General features: G+C 37.8%; 1 protein-coding gene and 1 long non-coding RNA gene across 2 annotated transcripts in view; both read left to right on the top strand.

Moving 5' to 3' along the window:
• Window positions 1-48: 48 nt before the first annotated feature.
• Window positions 49-1,431, top strand: LOC124987449 (uncharacterized). The gene is made up of 2 exons (XR_007109190.1): window positions 49-177; window positions 286-1,431. It is a non-coding gene; the product is annotated as an uncharacterized LOC124987449 (long non-coding RNA).
• A 13,503-nt stretch (window positions 1,432-14,934) lies between these two features.
• Window positions 14,935-17,080, top strand: part of Pip4p2 (phosphatidylinositol-4,5-bisphosphate 4-phosphatase 2) — a 49,137-nt gene continuing 46,991 nt past the window's right edge. Inside the window, exon 1 of the mRNA XM_047544142.1 lies at window positions 14,935-15,133. Within this exon, the coding sequence (XP_047400098.1) occupies window positions 15,028-15,133 (106 nt within the window). The 5' untranslated portion in view covers window positions 14,935-15,027. The remainder of the gene's footprint in view (window positions 15,134-17,080) is intronic.

The raw sequence follows: 17,080 nt of genomic DNA on the forward strand, positions 1-17,080 counted from the left end.
CCCCGGCTGCCGCACAGCTACGTGCCACGCTATTGGCCCTCGCGGAGGCGCGGGGAGATGACGTAACGGGAGCCATTTTGGATGTTATTCAGTTTTGTGTGGTGCTTGGAAAGAGCTTCGTCAGTTTTGAACTTCGTTAATTTTTGATCTCCTTTGCTCAGAAGAGCTGTTGGAAAGGTAAGAAAAATAACACATTTCCGTAAAACTGTGGGTTATTATTAATGGGAATTTTGGGGCTACGTCAATTTTACGATAGAGGATTAAGTTCGATTTATTTTTTTCAAGGTCGTAATACCGCAGTTCAGAAGAACAGACCAAATCGGAGAAAATGCCTCCTCTTGAAGCGGATATACCGGTGATACCGGTGGAAGTACAAGATATGGAAAGTATTAAGCGTCGTATAATAGAGGAGATTAAAGACCTGTGCTTAGTGATGAAGAAAGTAATGTCAGAGCACTTGGAAGGTTTCAGGGAGTTCGAGTTAACAAAAATGTGTAAGCCGGATTGGCCACCAAATGAGACTACTGATGTAAATGCCAAACAAGAGGATATAGAGAAAAAGGGAGATGAAATCAAGATAAGAGGAGAAAAAGAGAATTAGAAGGGTGGTCCCCCAGATGCAGTCTACGCATAATAGAAATACCTGAAACAAGACAAAGCAAATGAAGCTGAAATAATTAACTAACTAACTGAGGACATTTTTCCAGAGTTGAAGAACAAACTAGGTCTGCAAATGGAAAAACTCACAGGGTTCCTTTAAATTTTAATGAAAAGGAAACAACGCCTAGACATATTCTGGTGACTTTAAATTTTCAAGGATAAAGAAAAATTTTTACATGTATTCAGGGAGAAACCAGGTTACCGATAAAGCGGCAAAATTCAGTCTGCCTTTAGGCTTTTTTCTTTTGCAATTCTAAATGCCGGAAGACCATGGAACAGTATCTACAAAGTTTTAAGGGTAAATCATTTTGAACCGAGTCACATATACCCTGCCAAGTTATTTTTTCTGTTCGCAGGCAATTGGAAGATAGTTATGCAGAGGTTAAGAAAATCTTACCAACTAAGAACCTTCTCTGAAAATCTTGCTGATTTACTGCAGTCAATAGAGAATGTGAGTTAATATAAGTAGGGAGGCAATTGTATTAAAGAATTAATGGTAAGCATTAAAACTAAAGAGCATTGCGTTTCAGTTGGTGCATGTAGGGTAATAAAGTTTAATACAAAAAATAGATTTGTAAGCAGCATGTAAATTTTTTAACTTTATAGTTTTAAGCTGCCAAAAGGCTTGCCAAATACTCAGATGTATTGGTCAAATAAATAGTTTTATTTTTGCCATGTAGTATTGTAGATAAAAACTCTTTGTTAAGCTAAGAAATACAAAGGCTTTGTCATTGTGGAAAGGAGATGTACAATAAAGACTGTACTTGTTAATCTGACAAAAATTGGAAAATTGCAGTTTTATTTCCCTAATGTTTAATTATAGAGAGTAAAAACAAAAACTCACAAGTTTTTCCTTATGTTAATAGTGATAGTGTAAGAAGAGAAATTTCAAAGCACTGGTGGGAAGGATGGAAAAAACCTTGTTTGTTTAATATGCTGGATTGAGAAAAACAAAAGTTACTCTGTCATACAGTAGTTGATATAAGTTAATTTGTCATGGAGTTATGGACAAAAATAGAATATATACATTTCAGGTCAATCTTTTATGCTGATGCATTGCCTGCAAACTTACAAGAAGTGCAGTATGCCGGGTCAATAACATTATGGTATTAGATTATGAAATACTAGCCAAGTATCTACAAGATTTCTCCCTTTGCACAATGTATCTTATGATACGGATACTCGATAATTATTAATCACTTTTGGTATTAAAATCTAGAAACAGTTTTGCTTAAGTACTAGTATTGTAGAAGAGATTCCATTCTTAAATTCTAAATTATTCCAGTGTTCAAATCAAAGATTGGGTCACATTTTCCAAATATTCCAAAAATAGAATTAGTAACTGGATGCAATGGTGCACACCTACAATCCTAGCAGTTTAGGATGTTGAGGCAGGATGATCCCAAGTTCAAGGCCAACCTGGGCAATTTAGTGACAACCTGTCTCAAAAATAATGTAGCTCAGTGGTAAAATGCCTCTGGGTTCAGTCCCCAATATGGGGGCTGGGGAGTGGAGGACTATGTGGAATTACTACTGAATCATGGCAACTGGAAGAAATGCAGAATTAAGTTCCTGGGAGACTTGTCATGTGATTTTTGTCAACCAATCAATGCCTTGTTTCAAGATACCTTAAATATGTTTTTGATTTATTAATTTTGAACTCACAACCAGCACTGTAACTTAGTCCCTAACACTTTAACAAAGTTTAAGACATAACCACCTCGTGCTTAGGGACAACTAGACAATACTGTGCTTGAAGGGAACATTATAAACAGCAAAACCACCCAGAAAAAACACAAAGTTGAAAAACAGTATTTTAAGATGATGTTATGAAAAACTTCATGTCATTGACTAATACAATTTCAGCAGTAAGAAAAACTGTTTGCCTTGTATCCTGTTAGATCTCTTGAGCTACATACATTTCTTGAAATACCATAGGTACTAAATATGTGTTTATAATCCATAAACAAAATAACTAAGAGCAGAAATTCTGCTTTAAAATTAAGAAATATAAGTGTGCACTAAATATAATGTTTATCTTCCCGAAATGTACATTTGGAAGTAGAAATTTACTTCTTATTTTTCCAGTAAAATATCAACCAAATAATCAAATCCCAGAGTCATGATAAGAATTACAGCCTTGTGTTTAGATTTTTCAAAATTTAGATTTTAAAAAATTCTCCCAACTCCACTGATGGGGCAGTTATTTGCAAAAGAAACAACTCACTCCTGACTCTGTTTATTGGTGTTATCTTTTGTTTACAGCACTGGGAACTGAACCCAGGGACATTCTATCACTGAGCCACTTCCCCAACCCTTTTTATTTTTTGAGACAGGGTCTCACTAAATTGCTGAGGCTGTTCTCAAACTTGAGATCCTCCTACCTTAGCTCCCAAATCGTTACAGATGTGCAGCACTGTGCCCAGCAGTGGTGTTACTTTGAACAAGGATTAGCAATCCATTCTGTGCCATAGGAGTTTACAGAATAGTTTGGAGACACCCTTGCCACCAAGAGTTGCAGTGTGAGGCATTGTTTAAAGCAGATGATGGTGAATTTCTGGTCCTAATATCGTGAAACGAAGAATGAGTGGCAAAGGAAAACAAGTCATTACCTTAGGTTAGTCTGCTAAAAATACTTCCTTATCAATACCTGAGTGTCCGCCCTAGTCAAAACTGCAGATGAGAGGTGGGTTTTGTCTTTAGTATTGTCTCTCCTCCCCTTTCATGTCCCTGCCCTGCCTTCTCATGCTCTTTCCTATAAGCTGCAGGCAAATAAAGTGTGTGCTACACTTTATCCAGAGGTGTTCTCTTTACTTATACTAAGCAAATCTCATGTATCCCAATTGTGTACACCTTTCTTCCTACCTAATCTCACAAACAAAAGGAGGAAGAAAAAAAGGTTCAGAGAAAAGGATGCTCCTACAGATTCTAGTTAGCTGTGGTGATCCCAGATGGTGAAAAGTCACTAAACCTATTCAGGACAGAATGAATGACCATAGCTAATAAATGTAGCCTCAACTTTTCTGTAACCTTTTATTTTAAGAATGATTGTTACTGAAGGTACCTCAATTTGGTAAGATTTTGAGAATTTAAGTGAACAAGTTTACAGAGGTAAGATAAATTATAAATTTGGGTGGTAGTCTTCTTGCACCCCTTCTTACACATGCTTTTTCATTCATGCTAAAATAGGTAAGAGTATTGACAGCAATAACTTGAAATTTTGATGATCTGTGAAAAGTAAATCCTAATAAAATTTTTTAAAAATAAATCCTTTCTAAGCACACTTTGGGTCAGATGAAAATGATATTAGCTGAATCTCATTATTTGCTTATTCCCTTCTCTTACCTCCCTTAGAAACCCAATTGACTTAACCTTTCTAAATGTAGGGCTTTTCCCTTTATTCTTCCATTTTTAAAATGTTCTCTGCTAGTGTTCTGAGATTTGTGATCAGAGACATGTCATTGTTACTGCCATTAATGCCCTTCACATCTGATGGGGAATACACATGGAGTAAAAGGTAGAAAAGAAGTGAGATTATACAGAAACCTGAGAATTTGGAAACAGTGATGAGGCAGAATACATTAGATCACAGAATTCATAACACAAAGAGTAGCAAGGATTCAAATAAGAAACAGAGAATTGTTGAAAATCAACTTCATTCCTTACAAAAATTAAACATATAGTGTAAAATTAGGCTTGGAAAGTATTTCTGACAGTCAAAATTAAGAGACAAACAATAAACTAGGAAAATATTTGCCTTATTGATTATAGGAGTATAACTTCCAAGTTTTCCAAGATTCAGGCTGTGCAATGGGGAGAAAATTCAAAGGGAGATTTTCTGAAAAACTGAAAACAAGTTTTTTAAAATATATTTTTATAATTTTATTTTATTAATTTTTATTTTTTTTATGTGGTGCTAAGATCAAACCCAGTGCCTCACACGTGCCAGGCAAGTGCTCTACCCCTGAGCCACGACCCCAGCCACAACAAGGTTTTATATGTTACAGAAACTGCAAGTTTGATGAGCTTTTGTAAGGCAGGTGTTGCAGTCTTTCAGAAAAGGAGTGAGAGAGAGATTTGGGTCCAATATGTCTTGTTCTTGGAATTATTAACTTCAGGAAAGAATTCAGAAGAGTAGATCAGTCTCAATACCAGGAAGGCCCTGGGTCACTGCAATCAGAGAATAACATCTTACATTTCTCCACACAGCAGTGAATATATGAAGATAAATTCTTTATAACTCTCTACATATTTCTTAGTAAGGAAACCCACTTCCTGCTGTAACTGATAAATCCCCCCAAATTTCAGTGGCTTAACACATAAAGTATTTCTTGTTCACCAAATCCTTCAAAATTACTGTTCTTAGTGGGCAGTTCTCCATAAGTAGGTAACTTAATGTCCCAAGATCCTTCCTATTTATGTCATTTTCGACAAGTGTGTTCCATCTCGTTGAGGGTCAGCTGCTGCTACCTAGCTTAGAGAAGGAGAGAGCATAGAGGATCCTGACCTTCCACTGGACAGAATCCAGAGATACTACCCCTATCAATGATTCTACCAATGATGGCTGGAAAATGTAGTTTATTGTGGTTCCCAAGAGAAAGAATAAGTTTTTATTGACTAAACAATTTAAAAAGAGAATTGTAATTAAAAATTTTAAGTTACAACAAAAAGACAAACTCCCCCAGTGGAATAAATTGCCAATATTAATGATACATAAAAATGTTAAATAATATTCGGAATCAGTAAGGATAAAATTAATTTGAAAAATAATGTACGTAAGGGTCAGTCAGACAAGATAGAATCAAAAAACAAAAAGTAAAACCAGATGTTCTATATGTCACCCGAGGAAGTGCTAGGAATTCCAATTTTAAAAGAGGTAGCAGTTATTTTTCTTACCCAATTGGTTTCTGAAGTCATAGGAAAAGGAAGTTTCTTCTAATAAGATGTGTTTGGACATTTATCAACGGCTTTTATGGTCTCAGTTTCTCTATGACATGTGTACATATGTAGGTATATACGTATGTCTTCAAGGACCAAAAGGCTTTTTAAAAAAGTAATTTTAGAAGCTGGGGTTGTGACTCAGTGGTAGAGCACTTGCCTAGCATGTATGAGGCACTGGGTTTGATTCTCAGCACTACATATAAATAAATGAATAAAATAAAGGTCTATCAAAATCTAAAAAAAATCTTTAAATAATTTTAGCCAGTTGGGAGACTGAGGCAGGAGGATCTCAAGCTCAAGAATAGCCCTAGGCAACTTAGCAAGACTCTGTCACAAAATAAAAATGCAAAAAGGGCTGGAAGCGTAGCTCAGTGGTAGAGCACCCCTGGGTTCAATTCCTGGTAAAATTCACACACATACACACACACACACAAGCACAAAGTAATTTATTTTATTCTGCTTGTGCTGCCATAGCAAAATATCACAGACTACATAGATTAAACAGTAGAAATTGTCTCACAGTTCCAGTGGCTGGAAGTTCAAGATCATGATCCAGCAGGGTTTGGTTGCTGACTGGTCAGGACTTGCTTCCTGACTTGTAGGTGGCCACCTTCTCATAGTGTCCTTGTGTGACATTGAAGGCATGCTTGTAGAAGGACTGAATGAACAAACTGTCCTCTCTTCTCATAAGGACACTGATTATGACTCACTGATCTAATAACCTTCTAAATGGCCTGTCTCCAGATACATTCACATCAGAGATTAGGCTCAACATATGAATTTTGGGTGGAAGTGGGGAGACACAATTCAGTGTATTTACTCTTTTTATTAAACAGGAAAAGAGTATTTTGTACCACCTCCACTAATTTCCAATTGTCTGAGCTTAATTTCCAAATGTTTCTAAAGATCCTAAGAATATACTGAGTTAAATTAATAACCAAACGTAAAGCTATTCTAGTTGAGACCATTAGTTTGGAAACATTAGCACAGAGACTTAAGTGGTAAAAATATTAACATCAAAATCACACTTTGTTAGTAGAAAGAACACACTATTCAGAAGGTTAAAACCTTCAATAAAGAATCGGATTACTTCTTAAAAACTCTTTGAACACTTAAACATACAAACACGCACATATTTCTCAGAGAAATTTGTTTGGGATAGTGAAACTACCTGATTGACACCTTTCAAGGCAGCAGCTGTAGTACTTAATTACATACCAAATCTAGCAGTTTAGGTTCTCTATAAATTAAGATGTCATGAAGTTACTATGCTGAAGTATTTTCCTCATACACAGGCAAAAGTGATTTTGACCAAAATGAATTGTTACAATGGTGACATAACAAATGGTCTTATTTTCAATGTATACTGGCAATCTTCCCAATCTCTTCTTGCATTGGTATTTACTGCCTTCATAAGAAGGAATAGTTTCTCTCAATATTGCTTCTTTTTTGTAGCCCCAGCATTTAATTCCAAATATTTATATTTATTAGTCAGAAATGTCTGAATCAAGGAGAGCATGACATGTGTATTCCTACCTACCCTCCTACTTACATATCTATTTCCATAGTTTATTTTCAAACTTTTTTTCAAGGTACAAGTTAGAGCTGTTTATAGTTTTCTCCAAATATTGCCCTAACAGAACCATTTTAAAATTCCCCTTGCCTTCTGTAGCAAATAGTTTATAACATCATCATATCTTAGGAAAACTCTAATTCCTGGTCGGTTTTGGTGATTAAAAATCCCCTAGACCTGTCTGGTGGTAGACCTGCAGTGGCCCATGTCTGTGATCCCAGCAGCTCCGGAGGCCAGATGTGGCTCAGTGGTCGAGTGGCCCAGAGTTCAATGCCCAGTGCCAAAAAAAAATTCCCTAGTCCTAAAAATCCAATTTCTTAATCAAAGATTTCTGATTTGATCACTTGCAAGCCTTGTGACTGGAGAGATCTGAAGTCAGAAAGAGATATACTCTTCTTTTTCTTCTCTCATTTCCTACCTTGGGGACATGAGTACATTTTGCCTCTGATTCTGAGCTTCTTCAGTCTTCTTCTAGATTCTAGCTTTTCCAGTGGGGAAACTCCAGAAGGAGTTAAAAGAATTCACTGGGCACTATGACAACCTTTCTTTTGCTATTTGACACTAATTCTTGACCAATATCGGCTATGGATAATGCCCTCTTGATGGCAGGTACTCACATACTTGACTTCTAGAGGAAACCCAATTTTGAGTTCTTTCAAGAGTCCTGCTTCAACTCTCCCAGCTCTCTTCAGCTCTACATTTACCGGTATATTCCATGGAATTTCTGTTGTTTTGTTTTGCAGTACTGGGGATTAAACCCAGGGGTGGTCTACCACCAAACTACATTTCCAGCCCTTTTTATTTTTTATTCTAAAAAGAGTTGCTAAGCCACTGTGGCTGGCAAGAACTTAAGATCCTTCTGCCTCATCCTCCCAAGTCGCTGGGATTACAGGCATGTGCCACCATGCCCCACAATGGACTCTTGTTGCTGATTATTCTTCACCCAGTGGTTAGCTGGGTGGTATCAGCACGATGGCATGAGCCCAACTGTATTTTTGTTACTCACTTGGCCTGCTGGAAATTCACGTGTTCTCAACAAAGCAGAAATGATAGCTGAGCTACCCCACGGGCCTCTCTGATTACCCAGCCATCATTTTTCACTTTTTCCTTGTTCACATAAACTTTGAGAAGATCATAACGTTTAAGAGGACACCCATAACCTGTGTCCTAACTTGATGTACAACTAGAAAATGAGATGCTAGTTTTCCTTTTTCCCAAATACTCCTAGACTTTGCAAATGACTCCTTCAGAGTCTTTCTCACCTGGCTTTTAGGAGGAGGACAGGAGAAAGTCACAGCAGTAACTTTTAAACAGGCAAATTGTGACTCCAATAATTCCCCTTTTTCCTTTTTTCTCATTCTTCTGCTTTAAGTATTAGAATAATTGTGTTTATCTAAAAGCCAGTTCTACTGACTTAGTATAGGGTACTTATTCTTGGTCCTCATCTTTAGACCTTAGCTGTGTTTTAGATCAACAACTTCCATTTATATATCTTCTATGTAACTTTGCATTCTACTTTTTCATTGCACTCCTTTCTCTCCCTCTCTCCCTCCCTCCCTCCCTGCCTCCACTCCGCCCCGACCCCACCACACACCCTCATGTTGGGGAGTTCTTAAAGAGTTTTAAATCTTATTTTACTCTTATTAACATCCTGTGAGACATAGGGCAGCTACCCCATTTTGCTGATAAAACTGATAGAAGCTGCAAGCTAGGACTAATTAATTTTAAAAAATTTTATTAAGCACCAGCTATGTGTGTGTGCTACCTTCAATGCTAAGATGGAAACAAGTAGTCTTTGTTCACATATGCATGTCAAATAGAATGACAACTATTTTTAAGTGATGTGAACATGGTTAAAAATTATCACAAAAATAGAACAGAGAAAAAATAATTCCAACCTAGCATGCATATGGAACTTTGAGGGACTGGCAAAACAACAAAGCACTGAACTCTGGACCAGCAAGACCAGAAACTTGAACTATCCAGCAATTTCCTGCAACATTAGCGCCAACAGAAATCCAGTATCCCTCTGGGAAAAAATTGCTTAAGTGAGAGGGAATCATGTAGCCTTGCCTTTTCCCATAAGTCTTGAGGTAATGGATTTCTTCTAATAGCCACTGGTTCACTTCACACCTTTACCTTAGCCTTCTTGAATCACTTCCTAGGATACTTTGCTGCTGCTCCAGGCTGTGGACTATCTCTAGCCCTCTGTCCTCCTTCCTGGGATTTCTGTGACTGCAGTTTAGTTTTTGAACCTTTCTACTATTTCTGCAAAATGTTGCACCCTTTTTGACTCCTGACATGACTTTATTCTCTTAGGATTGTAACTGTGCTGGAAAAGTAGATGGAATCCTTTGGGGCTAAGGGTAAAGCTATTCCCCTGGGCAGTTTCCCTAATGTAAGAACAGATTTCTTGCCTTTCCAAGGTATGAATATAATGAAGGGGCATAGCTCACCTTTTTTGTGAAAGCTAGATCCCTGTGAAATCTAGAATTCTGATTCCTTGGACTTGACAATGTCCTTCAAGACTTCTTAATAGGTATTTCTGAAAGACCAAGGAATCTTCACGTTGAATATAACCACTTAGGCCTGCTATGACAAACTAGAGTTTTTGCATTAATCATGAAGGCTGCCCACTGAGATCCCACCATATATCTGTACGGTAAGTATAAATACATTAATAGGCTAAAAATATAAACATATTCAAGTTCACTGTGTTCTGCTTTAATGATGCTTATTCCCTGATTTTACTTTAAATAGAATTAAAAAGAGAATGTGGTTAAAAAAAGTTCATGTAAATCTATGTGTTAAGCACTGGTGGTACATTCCATATATTTCCTTACTGAGTAGTCATAAACACCTCAAGAGGGAGGTATGTTATCTCTGTTTTATAGACTAATTAGACAAATAGCATGTAGAGTGTTTATGCTAACTTAACTCTACTACTCAGAGGTAGTAGATTCAAATATAAATTTATATTTAAACTTTACCGAGACGAAATTCCCTCCATCACATAAGAAAAAGAAATGTCAGGATTATAAAGTAGAAGCTGCATTTTTTAAAAAAAATTTTTAGTTGTCAATGGACCTTTATTTTATTTATTTATATGCAGTACTGAGACTCAAACTCAATGCCTCACACATGCTAGGCAAGTGCTCTGCCACTCAGTCATAATCCCAGCCCCAGAAGCTGCATTTTGACAGGGAAGCAGATATAACCTTTAGAAGAACATATACTTTATATTGCACAGATATTCCTAAACATACACTTCTCAGATGAACTTTAGAAGTTTGTATTAAACTTCTTCCCCAAACCATGGTGTCCCATGAGTAACTCCCCTTTTTCTTTCTCTATACTTTCTTTGCATGAAATGTCATTTGCATCTACAATAGTTGACTATGCAAGCCCCTCATGAATCCTACCTCTCTGTACTATACCTCTCTGCATGTGGCATTGTCACACCTTCCATCAAGAGACTGAATTTATCTTTCTGCTGCTTGAATATGAACTGGTCCTATGACTTACTTTGCCCAAGACAAAGTGTGGCAAATGTAACCTTGGGCATATTCCAAACTTTGGACTTATGAGACCTGCAGCCTCTGTTTTTGCACTCCAGGGACCCTATCCTGAGACTGCCATGCAATGAAGAAGCCCAGGATGCAAATGCATTTGAAGGGAGGTTTAGTCAACTAGCCTTCTCAGCTGAGTCCAGGCCCCAGCTGATCCACTGGCTGAACAGTCTGACTAAGAGAGTCTCTGCAGGCAAGACTTGGCAAAAAACTACCTGGTCAGCCCTCATAATTGAGAATAAAAATACATTGTTTTTTTAATCCACTAAGTATTAGGATAATGGATTCTTACAAAGCAATCCATAAACAGAATGTGGTACTGAAAGTACCAAGCAACAGATAATTTAACAGAAATTAGTACTGAAAGGACAAACTAATAGATAAATGTAACAGAAACTGGTATTGCTCTAAAAAAATCTAAAATAAATGGCATTGTCTTTATGGACAGCTATCAGGCCAGTGCTAGAAGGCAAGGAGAGGAGATAGTGAAGTTCGAAGAGCCAGAAGGAAATGATACTGGAAGCTAGAAAACAGGTGGTCCAGTTAAGGGTTTCTGTGGCAGAAAATGTACTGATGAACTTACTGATTTTAGTAAATTAATTTCCATGGAGAATTTTATAAAAAGTGATAACTTGCTTCTTTTAGCTGTGTTTAATAAGGTATTGTAACAGAAAGGTTGCATTTTCTACTGATGCCATTAAAAAATTACCACAAATTTAGCAGCTTAAACAATGTACATTCATTAGTTCTGTGCATCAGAAGTAAAATATGGCTCTCACTTGGTAAAATCATCATGTTAGCAGGGTTCTAGGGGAAGGTCTGTTTTCTTGCTCTTTCAGATTATTTGCAAAATTGAGTTCTTTGTGGTTGTAGGCTGAAACTCACATGTTCTTGCTGCTATCAGCTGAAGGCCATTCCCAGTTTGTGGAGGACATTTATTCATTGGTCCCTTTCCTCCATCTTCTAAGCCAGCAATAGTAAGTTTAGTCCCCCTCACACTTCAAATCTATCCTTCTGTGAATCTCTGGGGGTTCACAGCTGGGGATGGGTTCTCAGCTTTTAAAGACTCATCTGATTAGGTTTGGTCTATATGGATCATCCAGGATAAATTTCTCATCCACAGGTCTGAACACTATAATCATACCTGAAAAATCCCTTTTGAATGCAAAATGAAATATTCACAGATTCTGGGATTAGATTGTGGATATCTTTGGGGAGGCATTGTTTTGCCTTCCACAAAGGTGAACTAAAGAAGCTTTCAGTTGGTAATCAAATTTAGAGAAAATATAGAGGGTCCAAAACATCTTTCACGTAGTAACAGATTCTCAATGTAAGAACAGGCTTAGGATAAAATTCAAATCAAGGATGGATGCAATACCCTCCTGAAGACCTCTGAGAAATCCAGGGCAGTGACTTGGAGACTTCCTTAAATAGAGAAAGGACATCTAAGAACCACTGAAGTGTCCCAAATGTGGCCCGAATGTGGGTGATGGTGGAAGCCAAAGAACCCTCTAATGTCTAGGTCTTGGTTCTCAATCAAGGTCACATCTATCACATTTTTCCACCTTTAATTGCTTTCATGTTATCTATTGTGTATCTAGTAGCCATAAACCATAGTATTATGGTTTTAAGCTAGAATTTAAATTAGAATGAATTTAATAAAACTTTTTTGTTTTGTTTTGTTTTTACTTTTTGTGGAACTTGCCATGATTGAAAATATAACCTTAGTATATCCACTACATTTTATAGTGTCAGAGTAACTGCTATTAGCTTGGGATGAGTTCTAGTATGGATAGAGAAGCTATAGAAAGAAGGGGAAAAAATGTACAAATCATTATCTGGGCAAGAGAAACAGGTGTAGAACAACAAAACATGGAACAATAAAAATGTTGGTGAGTCAAATGGCAACACTGTCTTCTTCATCAAAAAGTCATGAAATGAACTGGGCATGGTGGTGTGCACCTGAGGCTGAGGCAGGATGATCCCTTAAGCCCAAGAACTCAGGGTGCCAGCCTGAACAACATGAGGCTCTTTTTCTAAAAAAAGAAAACAAAAACCTTGCTTGAAATGCTCTTAAACTTTTTCATGCCAAGGAATTTTAATAAGATTCTGGGACTCTGGGAGATTTGTGCACTCACTCATTAGTTTGTTTATTTGGCAATAATGTGCTAGGCATTATGCTACATACTATAGACATCATGACGAATAAGACACATATAGTTTTTGACCTCATAAAGTCAGTTGGGAGGGAAGGTTAGATGGGGTAATGCAAAGACAAATATTCTGTTACAGTGGAGTACAATGAGTGACATGATAGACTACTAGATTGTATTAGTCACCTTCACATCATGATAGCCAAATACCTGAGGCAATTAACTTATAAAGAGAAGTTCATTTAGCTTACAGTTTGCAGATTCAAATCGAAGATTGGATTGCCCCTGGGTTTAGCTTTTGGTGAAGGCCACAGGTGGCAATGGCAGGAGGTCACATCATGATCCAAAAAACAGAGAGAGAGACCGAGAGACTGGAATCCCACACTGCCTTTCAGGGTCTGTCCTCAATGTCCTACGGATTTCCCATGAAGGCCCAACTCCCAATGCCACCCTAGGGACTAAACTTTTAAATAGAGATCTTTGGGGACACCCACCCAAAGCAATCTGTTGATTCTTATAATTTAATTCAATAGCCTCTAGTCTGCAACTGTAAAAATGTTGCTGTTCATGTTGTAAATTACAGACATGACTGGAGGGAGTGCTACCTCTGGCTCTTTCACTTACCAGGTTTCAGAGACCTATACTGTGCCCTTGAGTTACATCATATGGGGATCCTTGTATCTTCATGCGACTATCCCACAAAAGATGCTGCATAAGAGAAAACACCATTCTTTAATTTTTCTCATAGGATTTACAGCTGATGTCTAAATGGATTTTCTGGAATAAATAGTATGTCTTCAGAGAGTAAAATGAGGACCCTTTTTAATGTAATATGAGAAGTAGTTTCAAATGTCTAAAGTCTGTTTCTCCTCATGCCAATTGAAATCTATAGCTAAGACTACCAGCCTCATTTTTGATTTTCAACTGTAGTACCTGTCAGGTATCTTGAGGACTGAGACCATGGTCCAGATATCTATGTAGACCCAGTAAGCAAGTAATACATATTTCTTGAGTGGCTTAAAAGAATCATTGCAGAACTGTTTTTCTATTACATTTTTATTTGGCATGTTCAAAGCTTCGTTTTGTTTTTGCATTTATATAAACCATTTTAGAATAATAGGAAAAACAACTCAAAGGCTGGGGTGGGGTGTGGGTGGGGCTTAAAAATAAAGGAAAAAAAATAAGAAAACAAGGTAAAAACTATGAGGAGCTTTTTTTTTTCAACTTTTGATGAGCAAAAGATTATTTTAAAACATTATCTTTAAAAACTTGTTTTATTTGCATAGATCTCGTTATTATACATATATCAGGAACAATACAGTACAAAAACAAAACTAAAATGGCAACCTGTTTTGTAAGATGAAATTTGTGAAAAGACAACACATATGATAACTTTAATAAGGTACTGTTAATAGATAGAGTGCCAAATGGGTAATGCCAACACTCCTTGTTAGAAACAATTGCCAAAGGAAGTAGGGAATGCCAACACTCATGCAAAAATCTGCTTTCTCTTAGACAACTGAAGTAGAACAAGTATCTCCTAAAAAAGGAAGAACCCCTCAAGAAGAAATTGATAACCTTAGCAATAAGCTTTATATAATTGCTGCAAAGTTTGACAGCAGAGTCAGTTCCTCCTCCTCCCTAGAGGAGCTAAACTTGATATCTGTGTTTGCTCCAGTTCTCCTGTAATCAAGTCATAGGCCTTTTCTCTTAGCCCCTTTCAAGCTGCTCTTTATCCACCTTTTCCCTGGAGAAAAAGACTTGTCATCCCCCAATCTCATTTACCCTCCGCCTGGTTACTTGGCCCCTCTCTTTTCCCGCATTTCCCAATCAGTTCTAATTTGCTCCTTTTTCTCAGGCTGGCTGAGCTCCTGATTCTCCACTTCTTCCCCTCCTCCTCCTCTCCCGGACTCTTTCTTTCTGCCTCCCCTCCCCTCCCCCTGCAAGCCTCCCGGCGTGCTTCCCTTCCCCCGCCTCTCCGTCCCGCACCCTCCCCTCCCCCCGCCTCCTGCCTTGTGACACATCCCGGGCCCTCCCGGAGGCGGCAGCAGCGGCAGCAGCGCTAGCCGCCACCTCCACTGAAGCCGCAACCTGGGCTCAGCCTCCCTTCAGCCCCGCAGCTGCTGCAGTCATGGCTGCGGATGGGGTGGACGAACGCTCGCCTCTGCTGTCAGCATCCCATTCTGGAAATGTCACTCCCACCGCCCCGCCGTACTTGCAAGAAAGCAGCCCCAGAGGTAAGGCCAGTGTAGACCTTTCTGCTTGGCAAGGAAAAGCCTAGAATATAAAGACGTGGGAGCTCTAGCTTAGAGGTGGAGGCGAGTCTCTCACTGGAGCTGGGGAGGAGGATGCTGACCATGCCTCTCAAGCAGTGTCTGCCTGTCAGATAGCTTCGCCGCAGGGCTTTCCTGCTGCTGCTGCTGGTGGAGTGTGTGTGCATTTCACCACTTCTTACCCAGGGGTACAGGATGTGACATGAATTTCCCAAGCTGTACGTTGCTGTTTTCAGAACAGCCCCTCAGTGCAGCGGCGAGGTGGTGCAAATCTTTCACAATCATTCACAAATCCTTTCAGGTTGCTGAGAAACCGGGCAATACTGCTCACCTTGGCATCTGTCCTTGAAAGGACTTGAGGTTGAAAATATGCATCTCTTACATTCACCCCACCAGCACTTTGTTCAATCAGGAAATTGCCCTGCCAAAATGAATATAATTAATCAATATTTCTAATATGTCTGAAATTCCTGCCCTTCAGTATTACTCCTGCTTGTAAGGAGTATGTGTTAGCTTTAATTGTGAATAAGAAGGAAGAAGCTTACTTCTGATATAAGGGAAGATGGGATATTTTTGATGCATATCTGGGTGAGGTTGAAAATAACTTCTAAAAAGTAACTCAAGTTAATACTGCATATATTTCCATTTTCTTCTCGTTATAAAATAAATGATTTGATCAAATGAGGTCTGAAGAAAGGGGGATCTGTTTTCCAAACTATTCAATTTATGTAAAAGATCTGTCTTTGTTCTAATCCTTTTGGATGATTACTCTAGGAGAAATAAGGTGGAGTCCAGAGTTATAGAGAATGGAAGGCAGGACTTGGGAAGATCATCAAATATGGCACTTGCAAATATAACTTAAGAGCATCCTCTATTTTTGCTGAATGTGAGTGAAGTTTAAAAAAACCAAGGAGGCAAAAGGTAATGCTTTTGAAAATACAGGCAGGTCACATTTCTTGTAACACAACTTTTTCTATGTTCAAGTCTGAATTGGAGTAGCCTTAGAGCAGGTTGAACTTGTCTAGTATTTAAAATTTCCATCTCACACATTATAACTTGAAAATTAACTATCTGGATCTTAATCAAAACTTAACAAGATGCAAGACAAAGGACAAAGATGTTTAGCTATGAATAATTCAGTGTGATTGATGGCTTGAGAAGTAAGGTGCAAAATGGAACAGAAACTTCCCCACGAAAAACTCCAAAGTCATGTCTGTTGGTCAGCATTAATTAAATTTGTATCAGAGGACATCAGGTAGGGGGATTTCTTGTAGTGGGCCAAATTGATTTTAATATTTTCCTGTTATATAAATTGTTATTCATTAATTTCTTTTCTGTGGTGCTTAGGATTGAACCCAAGGTCTCTTGCATGCTAGGCAAATGCTGTCACTAAGATATACTACTCCCAATCCTGATTTGTTAATTTCTTTGTGAATGTTTCTACTTAATTAAGTCAACCTTTTAAGACAAGATATTTGACAATGAATAAGTTTGGATTTAAGTAACTGATCTAGAACCTATTTTCATGCACTTTCTCAGACCCATATTTTTGTATTTATAATCAACTAGTGGTGATATTATTACAAAAAACAGGAATATTCATGGACCCACTTGTGGACTTTGGTATTATTTTCCATAGATTTCTTTAACCTGAACAAACTCCTCAAAGTACACAGTAAGTAGAATTTCCACTTTCAGCTACTGAGAAAAAGTAATTTTGTTCTAACAACAGAGAAATAACAATGGTTTAGAAAAAAGTTCATTCTGCCTTATGATAGGATGAATTTTTTCTTACTTGGTGAATGAGGTTGAATAATTAGTCACTAACTTCATATGATATAAAGCTATGAAACCAGAAGCATAAATGAGAAGTAAAGCCATTTTGTTTCCATTTTTGATATAATATCTTTT

This window comes from Sciurus carolinensis, chromosome 1 (genome assembly GCF_902686445.1).
Source record: "Sciurus carolinensis chromosome 1, mSciCar1.2, whole genome shotgun sequence".
NCBI classification, from domain to species: domain Eukaryota; kingdom Metazoa; phylum Chordata; class Mammalia; order Rodentia; family Sciuridae; genus Sciurus; species Sciurus carolinensis.